The sequence below is a fragment of the Rhinopithecus roxellana genome, chromosome 17 (assembly GCF_007565055.1).
Source record: "Rhinopithecus roxellana isolate Shanxi Qingling chromosome 17, ASM756505v1, whole genome shotgun sequence".
In the NCBI taxonomy this organism is placed as follows: domain Eukaryota; kingdom Metazoa; phylum Chordata; class Mammalia; order Primates; family Cercopithecidae; genus Rhinopithecus; species Rhinopithecus roxellana.
Genome location: NC_044565.1, coordinates 45,951,160 through 45,961,352, shown reverse-complemented (window position 1 = coordinate 45,961,352; position 10,193 = coordinate 45,951,160). Strand labels below are relative to the sequence as shown.

At 40.4% G+C, this 10,193-nt stretch overlaps 1 protein-coding gene across 1 annotated transcript; it reads right to left on the bottom strand.

The window, feature by feature from the left end:
• Window positions 1-5,779: 5,779 nt before the first annotated feature.
• PPP4R3B (protein phosphatase 4 regulatory subunit 3B) lies at window positions 5,780-9,992 on the bottom strand. Its single transcript, XM_030921733.1, has 3 exons — window positions 9,470-9,992; window positions 7,772-7,827; window positions 5,780-7,634 (listed from the first exon to the last, which is right to left on the bottom strand). Exons 1-3 carry the CDS (start codon window positions 9,609-9,611, stop codon window positions 7,521-7,523), a joined length of 312 nt encoding a protein of 103 aa, XP_030777593.1. The 5' UTR covers window positions 9,612-9,992; the 3' UTR covers window positions 5,780-7,520.
• Window positions 9,993-10,193: the final 201 nt, after the last annotated feature.

The following is a 10,193-nucleotide window of genomic DNA, read 5'->3' as shown; positions in this document are numbered from 1 at the left end:
AGAAACTAAATGGGGTTTATATTTAGAGTTATTTTCCAATGCTAAGGACTGACCATGGGAAACAGTCAATGGTTACGGATCTTCCTTCTTCCTGATTACCAATAACTGATCCATCGCACGTCCTGTAAATTCTACCTTCAATATGTATCACAAAATCCATTCATCTCTGTCCATCTCTATCACTTCAATCCAATCCAACATTATCTTTTGCTTGGACTATGCAGCAATCTCCCAATGACTTTCTGACTTACTGCTTCTCTTCAATTCCACAGATTGATACCAAGTATTCTGGATCATGCCATCACTTTGCATAAACTCTTCAAAAGCTTACTTTAAAAATCCCAATGGCCAGGAGTGGTGGCTCATGCCTGTAATCCCAGCACTTTGGGAGGCCAAGGCAGGCAGATCACCTGAGGTCGGGAGTTCAAGACCAGCCTGACCAACATGGAGAAACCCCGTTTCTACTAAAAATACAAAATTAGCTAGGCGTGGTGGTGCATGTCTGTAATCCTAGCTACTAAGGAGGATGAGGCAGGAGAATCGCTTGAACCTGGGAGGTGGAGGTTACAGTGAGCCGAGATTGCGCCACTGCACTCCAGCCTGGGCAACAAGAGTGAAACTCTATCTCAAAAATAAATAAATAAATAAATAAATAAATAAAAACAAAAATCCCAGCTTGGCTGGATGTGGAGGCTCACGCCTGTAATCCCAGCACTTTGGGAGGCCAAGGAGGGAGAACTGTTTGAGTGCAGGAGTTCAAGACCAGCCTGGGCATCATAGTGAGACCTCATCTCTACTAAAAATTAAAAAAATTAGCCAGGCATGGTGGTATGTGCCTGCAGTCTCAGCTACTCAGAAGGCTGAAGTGGGAGGATCGCACCTAGGAGGTCAAGGCTGCAGTGAGACACGATCATGTCACTGTGCTCTTGGCTGGGAGACAGTCTCATCTAAAAATCATCGCCCTGCCTCAAAAAAATTCCAAACGAAAGATAGTGACCAGCCAGAAGCAGCATTCAATGAGGTATTTCTGGATGAATGAATAAATGTGGTCAGATCAACACGACTCAGTCTTGAGCTCTGTTCTTTTCTCAATTTATAGCTAGTACCTCAAAGGAGGTTACCTTGCAGCTAAAAATTCATAATTAATCTGATTTTTTTTTTTTAAGGCTGGAGTGCAGTTGGCTATTCACAGGTGTGATTATCACGAACTACTGCCTCAAACTCCTGGTCTCAAGCGATCCTCCTGCCTCAGCCCCAAAAAGCTGGGACCACTACTGGCACGCCAGGCCTTTTATGATTCTTAAATTACAATCTCCTGCTGGAAAGTCTTACCCTATCTCTATTCCCAGATGTTACTTTTGAGACCTTTTCATGGGCTGGGTGTGGCCCAGCACTTTGGAAGGCCAAGGTGGGTGGGCTGCTTTAGCTCAGCAGTTCAAGACCAGCCTGAGCAACACGGCAAAATCCCATAACTACAAAAAATTAGCCAGGCATCGTGTGCACACCTGCAGTCCCAGCTACTCAGGAGGCTGAGGTGGGAGTCTGAGCCCAGAAGTCAAGGCCATGATCCATGATCATGAAGCCATGAGCCATGATCGCGCCACTGCACTCCAGCCTTGGCAACAAAGCAAGACTATGTCTCAAAAAAAATAAAAATAAAATAAAAAACTCTTTCCATTTATTTTACTATATTTATTATAAGCCCAGATGGAAAAAAAAAAAAAAAGCAACGCACAAAACAGTACATAGTATGCTACCATTTATACCAATAAAAGGGAAAAAATACATACAATTGTATGCATATTTGCTTACATATGCGTATCTCCAGCAAGATATATAAGAAACTGGTGATGTGAGTGGCCCCTAGCGAGGGAAACTGTATGGACAGAATCTGGCGTGGGAAAGAGACTTCAATAAATACCTTTTGAATTTTTAACTGGGCTATTACATATTAAAAAAAATTTTTTTTTAATAAGCCTCAAACCAAAAGATTAATGTAAACCTGCTTAACTTCCCACTTTCTGGAAAGAACCATCATTTTCCTGGCCAGACTCAAAAACACTACCAGTGACCTTTGATTCCTTGTCTTTCATATTTAATCATTTACCAAATTTTCCAGCACTTTCTTGAAAATATACTGGAGCTCTGTTCCTTGATGTCCATTTACCATGGTGGAATAGACTTTCATTTTTTGTATCTGAATTACTGTAAAAGGTTTTGCTACTCAAAGATCTTCTGCTCCACCCTATCCCTCCTCCCCAATGTATTATTCATAACATTGCCATACTCTTTTCTTTAAACACAGTATCACTTTAGGCCCCTACTCAAGAACCTGTAATACCCCCTTCTGAACCTGTGTATTATCACATTTGGGATTAAGAGGGGGAAAAAAAGAAACCACTGCTACAAATAGGTTTAATACCTTTTGTAGCAGGTATATTTCCTTCCCTATCACAGTTCCTTCCACTACCACCAGGAATGAAGTTTTCCTTAATGATTCCAGCTTACATTAACCTCTTCCTTAATTTTCTATTGCTCTAAGTCTGTGGAATACAAGTTTACTTTTTATATTTTGTGTCAGCACATACCTGCTGTATAATCTCAGTCAAGAATCTTACCCTTTCTGTACCTTTGTTGCCTCATGTGTGAAATGCTTTCATGGGCTTTCAGTGAAGACTGTGGTAAAACACTTATCAGCTATCTTACTATCATTCTGTATCTGTTTCACCTGTTACATCCTGCCTCCAAATAAAACTGCAATGAGGATTTTCCTAAACCCAGTTAATACACAATTGTGTTAAATAGGTATACATTCATATGACTTTTTTTTTTTTTTTTGAGACAGTCTTGCTCTATCACCCAGGCTGAAGTGCGGTAGCACAATCACAGCTCACTGCAGCACTGCCCTCCTGGGCTCAAGCAATTCTCCCACCTCACCTTCCCAAGTAGCTGGGTCTACAGGTGTGTGTCACCATGCCCAGCTAATTTATTTCTATATTTTTTGTAGCGAGAGTCTCAGTATGTTGCTCAGGCTGGTCTTGACCTCCTGGACTGAAGTGATCTTCCTGCCTCAGCCTCCCAAAGTGTTGAGATTACAAGTGTTGAGCCACTGTGCCTAGTATGACTCGTTTTTATTATTTTTTTAAGATATGTTGCCCAGCCTGGGGTGCAATGGCCATGCACAGGCACAATCATAGCATACTACAGCCTCAAACTCCTGGCCTTAAGTCATCCTCCAGCCTCAGCCTCCCAAGTAGCTGGGACCACAAGCACATGCCACCATACCTGGCTTTGACTCTGCTTTTGATTCAGTCAGTATCAGTGGGACTGATGTTAAGTAACTTAAAATTTCTGTCACACCTATCAGGTATCTTATTTCATTTGTATCATATAATGATTCTCTTCTCTTTCCAACATGTTTAAATGCTTAAGTTTATTGAGTAAGTACATCTTCTTCCATTAACTACTTCAGTATTGTGCACGGTAAGGAAGAAAGTGATGTAAATCAATAACGACTTTTCAATATCCAGTCATATGACATTCAGCTTGACTCATTCTAACTCCTTTTAAGCTCACAATTCGGTACTTCATTTTTGAAAGAAAAGATGTATCTTGAGCACACAATTTAGTAGTTGGCTCATTTTAAAACTGTAATGTTAAAAGAAGAATGTTAAACATCTCCTCTGAATTTACTCAATTTTTTTTTTTTTTTTTTTTTTTTTTTTTTTTTTTTTTTTTTTGAGACAGGGCCTGGCTTTGTCTTTCTGACTGGAGTGTAGTGGTACAATCATGGCTTACTACAGTCTTGACCTCCCAAGCTCAGATGATCCTCCCGTCTCAGTTCCCAAAGTAGCTGGCACTATAGCTGCACACCACCACACCTGGACAATTTTTTAATTTTTTTTTTTTTTTGTAGAGATGGGGTCTTGCTATGTTGTGCAGGCTGTTCCCAAAATCCTGAGCTCAAGGGATCCTCCTGCCTTGGCCTCCCAAAGTGCAGGGACTGCAGGTGTGAGCCACCACGCCTGGCATAGTCAACATATTTTAATACAGCAAAATGGCCTATAACCATCTCATTCACTTACTCATTAAGTTTTTAATAAAAAACCCACTAATGGAAACAAAAAAATTTTTTTAACCCATTACTACAGTCCCAGCTATTGGAAAAGCTGAGGTCAGAGGATCATTTGAGTCTAGGAGTTCAAGCTCAGCCTGGGCATCATAGCAAGATCCCATCTCTGAAAACAAATTTAAAAAAAAATTTTAACTCCACTAATGAACAACAGACTTCATGTAAAAATTGGAAATTAGTAACTTTCTTTCTTTTTTTTTTTTCTTTGAGGCAGAGTCTTGCTCTGTCACCCAGGCTGGAGTGCAGTGGCCGGATCTCAGCTCACTGCAAGCTCCGCCTCCCGGGTTTATGCCATTCTCCTGCCTCAGCCTCCCAAGTAGCTGGGACTACAGGCGCCCGCCACCTCGCCCGGCTAATTTTTTGTATTTTTTAGTAGAGACGGGGTTTCACCGTATTAGCCAGGATGGTCTCAATCTCCTGACCTTGTGATCTGCCCGTCTCGGCCTCCCAAAGTGCTGGGATTACAGGCTTGAGCCACTGCGCCCGGACGGAAATTAGTAACTTTCTAGACTAATTTATTGAATAATCTAAATGATGCCTTTCACAAAGGTTAATTCTAAAAAACATAGAAAAATATTACTGTATTTGGAAATTTCAATTTGTGTAACTTCAAAAAACTACAAATTAAGCTGAATACAGTGGCTCACACCTGTAATCCCAGCACTGTGAAGGTGCTGAAGCAAAAGGATCACTTGAGGCCAGGAATTCAAGATTAGCCTGGGCAAACATAGTGAGACCCCGTCTCTACAAATGCAACAACAACAAAAATTTGTAATAAATTTTTTAAGGCCGGGCGCGGTGGCTCAAGCCTGTAATCCCAGCACTTTGGGAGGCCGAGACGGGCGGATCACGAGGTCAGGAGATCGAGACCATCCTGGCTAACACGGTGAAACCCCGTCTCTACTAAAAAAATACAAAAAATTAGCCGGGCGAGGTGGCGGGCGCCTGTAGTCCCAGCTACTCGGGAGGCTGAGGCGAGAGAATGGCGTAAACCCGGGAGGCGGAGCTTGCAGTGAGCTGAGATCCGGCCACTGCACTCCAGCCTGGGCGACAGAGCGAGACTCCATCTCAAAAAAAAAAAAAAAAATTTTTTTAAAGTGCAAATTTAGTCTGGACAACATAATGAGACCCCATCTTTACAAAAGTTTTTAAAAATTAGTCAAGCATGGTTGCTCACATCCATAATTCCAGCTACTCAGAAGGCTGAAACTGGAGGATCGCTTGAGCACAGGAGGTTGAGGCTGCAGTGAGCTGTGATCAAACCACTGTACTCCAGCCTAGGGGACAGAAGACCCTTGCAAAAAAATTATTTTCAAAAGTGCAAATTGAAAATTTGGGTGAAAATATGAAAAACCACATCCATTACAAGGAACTAAGTTTAACATAACCCCTAAATGGGCCTATGATTTCCATTAGAAAAGTGTACTCGATTTAAACAAAACTAAACAGGTAATACCATTCACACAAGTTTTTCACTCTTTTATAGCGTTTCAATATTCTTCTCATTACCAGAGTTATCTTATATACCTGAATGTTATGTTGCAAAAAAAAAAAAAAAAAAATTAAAAAATAAACTATTAAAAAAGCCCAAATATTGTATTATTTACATGTGATTACAGAAAACATTTCCAAACGGTGTAGTTTTTCTAAATAATGCAATTTTTCCAACACTTTATATTTAGTGTATACAAAAATGCTAATTATCTAGAACTAATTTTCTAGTAGAGTAACATTATACATGAAATTACCGACATGTCCTAATGATTCTAAAGTATTCATAGAACCACTGTGTATTTTTAACTTACGCTGGGTGACTATTTTAAATACAAACCTACTCCATAATGTGATCTTTCCAACGTAACAACAGCTAAAGGATCTTATACACAATCTGAGAATGCATTATTATAACTAAATTTGTAGGGAACTGCTTATGACTTAGTTACATTTAAGAACAAAGTTCCTGATAACTTTATATTCATGCAGATAAGTGAAATATTGTTAAAAAAAAATTAGTATTTCTTTCCCCACAAAGAAGCAAGCAAACAAAAACAAACTAAAAGTGATTATCTGGTAAAAATTCAGTATAAAGACAGAGAGTAAGAGCTGCTTGGCTAACTTAGAAATTAAATTTACTTAAATGTCTACCTTAATATGTCTAAGGTATAGGAAACATCTTCAGGTTTTCAATTCAGGACAAATGTTTAATTTGCTTCTCCATCAAAAAAGACACACAATATTTTCTAAACAGAGAAAATAAGCTATGAATTGAATATTGAAAATTTTAAAGTATTTCAAATAACTGATTAAGAATGTGTTGTATACATAAAACAATTGTTTAACAGTAAGACTTTGTATTAATAAGCTGCACAACAGACAGAAGTTTATTCCTCCAACTATGAAGTACTTGTTTCTGGGCATCCAAATTTTCATACACCTTGAAGTGGGCACTGATGCTGTAAATGTAATCCTAAAATAATTTATCTTCCTTCAAAAATCTCTGCCATCGTGACTTTACATACCACACACATACAAAATACCTGGAAATAATTCAAATGTGTAACAATAGGTGTATGTCATACATAAGAATACTATACAGTTTAAAAAGAAAACTAGATCTACATTGTTAACATGAACAAATATTCAAAACGAATGTGTGAAAAATGCAAGCTGCAGAATACATGTAAGAGTACGATATCCACTGTGTAAAGTTTAAAAACATACAACAGACTACATATTATTTATGGATACATACATATGCAGAAAAGGTATAAAAGCATGTACACAAAGAATACACATCAACTTCAGAATAGTGGTTACCTATGTAGGGGATGGCGAATGTAAAGAACGGGATGGATACAAACCAGCTTTAACTCTATCCATAATGTTCAATATTACAAAAGTATTTGAAACAAATATGGCATAACGTTAACATTGTTAAATCTGGTGGTGTTACAGCAGACACCCATTATTCTCTGTACTTTTCAATTTTAATATATTTCATAATAAAAATAAAAACATTCACAGAATAAAAAAAGCTCGAATCACTGCTACCATTTTCAGATTAATCAGGCATGCTAAAACACAACACACATTTTCTTTCCCAAATAAGACAATAAATATTAACAGAAGATGTTACATAATTGGCAATGTACACTTTTATAAAGTATCCATTGATTACTATATTAAAAATACATAATTAAACAGCAGGATTTAATGCTTCTACTTCAAAACCTCTACCTTTACTTGAGTCAAATGATTTAATTTCACACCACAAACAGGCTTTCCTTGCTTTAAGAATATCCCTTTGAATTTTGTTTTATGTCATTTCCTTTAAACATGATTCAGAATAAAAGGTTTCGTGTACAAGGTATAGAAGAGACTTGACTAACTAGTTAAATAATACTAATAAACACATCTTAGAATAAACCGACAGTGGCTCAATCCAAAAATGATAATGATCACCAGTACAAAAACTTTCACTTTTCATTCTGAAACTTTTAACCTGCAAGAGAAATACACATGATCTCTGTTTACCAAACATGTTTTTTTCTTGTCAGGAAAGTTTTCCCACCTTTGTCAGATTAATACTTCCTTGATCACAGATGAAGTCTTTCAAATTAAAGATAAACAACTACTTGCCTGTTGTTTCTGATATGCAGTATTTGGATTTATCTTTGATTCCAAGAGTAGCGATCCTGAAAGATAAAAAATAATATATAATAAGTCTCAGATGATAAAACCCTGAAAAAAATAAGAATACACATTAAAGTCGGGCACGGTGGCTCACGTCTGTAATTCTAGCACTTTGGGAGGCCGAAGCGGGCAGATTACGAGGTCAAGAGATCGAGACAATCCTGGCCAACATGGTGAAACTGTCCCTACTGAAAATACAAAAATTAGCTAGGAGTGGTGGCACGTGCCTGCAGTCCCGGGTACGCGGGAGGCTCAGGCAGGAGAATCGCTTGAGAGAGAGAGAGGAGGCAGAGGTTGCAGTGAGCCCAGATCACGCCACTGCACTCCAGCCTGGCAACAGAGCAAGACTCTGTCTCCAAAAAAAAAAAACAACAACAACAAAACACACATTAAAAAAACACACACCACCCCCAAACTTTTCATGTCTTCTTACCCAGCATTTACATTAATAAAATGTATTCAAATTCACATTTTCTCTCCAAATCCAGGCTTCATATTTAATCTAAAATATTTCACCCTATTCCCATACACCCTTAAAGAAAATATTCATCTAAAACCAACATTCAAACCAAGGAATAAGGAGACTAGATGACTATTAAAATTTTATTGAAATAAAAATTTTAAGGTCTAAATGACCACTTCAAGCCATTCTTTTTAATAAAAGTTGTTTTATTGCATTCCCAGTTTAACAAATAATGCAAATTACAAAACAAAATCATGGCAGGGATTAAATACTTAGTGTAGAAATTACAGTGCTGCATGTATCCTTTTCTCGTGAAGAACAAAAGAATACCTTCTGTAGAAGTAAGTGATAACTATTTAAAACAAAAGGGAACGAGCAAGAATACAAAATATGTCAAGAATAAACCTAAGATTATTTTTCTAACTGCCCATATCAGTTGTTCAAATCAAGTCCAGATTACACTATAAAAGGCATTTTAATTACGGCTCTACATTTTGTAATTTAAAATACTTCACATGACTACAATAAACCAAAGAATACAGCAGTTTACAACCCGCTTTGGTGTCCCAACTTGCTTAGATTGTAAGGCATTCACTTTCTCATAGCGCCTTCTACAAAGGCAGCCCGAAGCAATCCCAGACTAAAGATGTATGTGCTTGTGTGTCCATGTATCGTGGTAACAGTCAGCAATACAGCCAGGAAAAGGTGCCTTTTGGTTTTCCCCAGCACCTGTCGACTGTGGCACCTGGTTAGTACAATTGTTTTTTTTTTTTTTAACGAAACTCGGAAAGAAAAGTTTCGCTAAACCGTTTGTACTACACGTATAATGGATAAGAAAATAAAGGAATAAACGGGGAGGAGGGTGTCAGCTCCTAGGGCGACATCAGTACCTAGTCTCTCACTACTTCCTCCCTTCTCTCTCACACTCTCCCCTCTTTAAAAGAGGAGGGACTGGTAAAGGAAAGAGTCCAATCCTTAAGAGGGATGGGAGGCGGACAGAGTCTCGGTCTCTGAGGATAAGTCCAGTCAAAAGTACAGTAGTTTGTTTTTGCCGTACACAAGAGTCAGCTCAGAACCAACGCGCTGTCCCGAAGTGGTAGCAACGGTAACGGGCCCAGGGCCCTAAACCCCAGACCAGATCAGAGGCACTATCCCCCATTCTACGGTTCCGATAACCTTACCGTCGGACTCTGCCCGAACGAGCAGCGACATCCCCTTGAGCTCCTCCACGTAAGTGGAGGAGACGTGCCCGGTGCCTCGGTCGTCCCATTGCCGGTCTTCGTTCAGGGTATAGACCTTCACTCGCCGCCGCGTATCCGACATGGTGGCTGCTGTCTCCACCGCTCCAGCCGCCGCCTCCTCGCTCACCTCGTCCGCGCCCCTCACTCTTGGGAGACGGTAGAGGCGGTAGTGGCGGTGGCGGCTCCGGAGAGGCCCGAATTCACCATGGCTTCAAAGGTTCAGCCGCGAGAAGGGGTGACAAGAGCCACTGAGACCCTCCGCCCGGAGGCCCAGTTACCTCTCACTTCACCCCCGCATACACCCACCCTCCCGTCCCTTTGCCCCACAGGGCTCGCTCGCTCTCCCGCCGCCGCCGCCGCCGCCGCCGCGGTAACTACTACAGATCCGCCATCTTGTAACCCGACTCTCTCTGCCTTTCTCTTCCTCCTCCAGCAGGCTCGCACGGGCTGTCCTAGCAGGGGCTACGGCGGCCGACAAGTCCCATGAACAGCACCTCCGCTTCTGCACGCGCTTCCCAGGCCAGAGTGCTCGGCGCTCTCGCGAGGAGGGTACCCGACTAGGGCGGGAGTACTTCAGCGAGACTTCCTCCTCTTTCGGCCCCGCTTTCTGGCGCGGGGTCGCAATTGGACGGGAGGTTCTCGCGATCTCCGGGTCCCCGCTTGA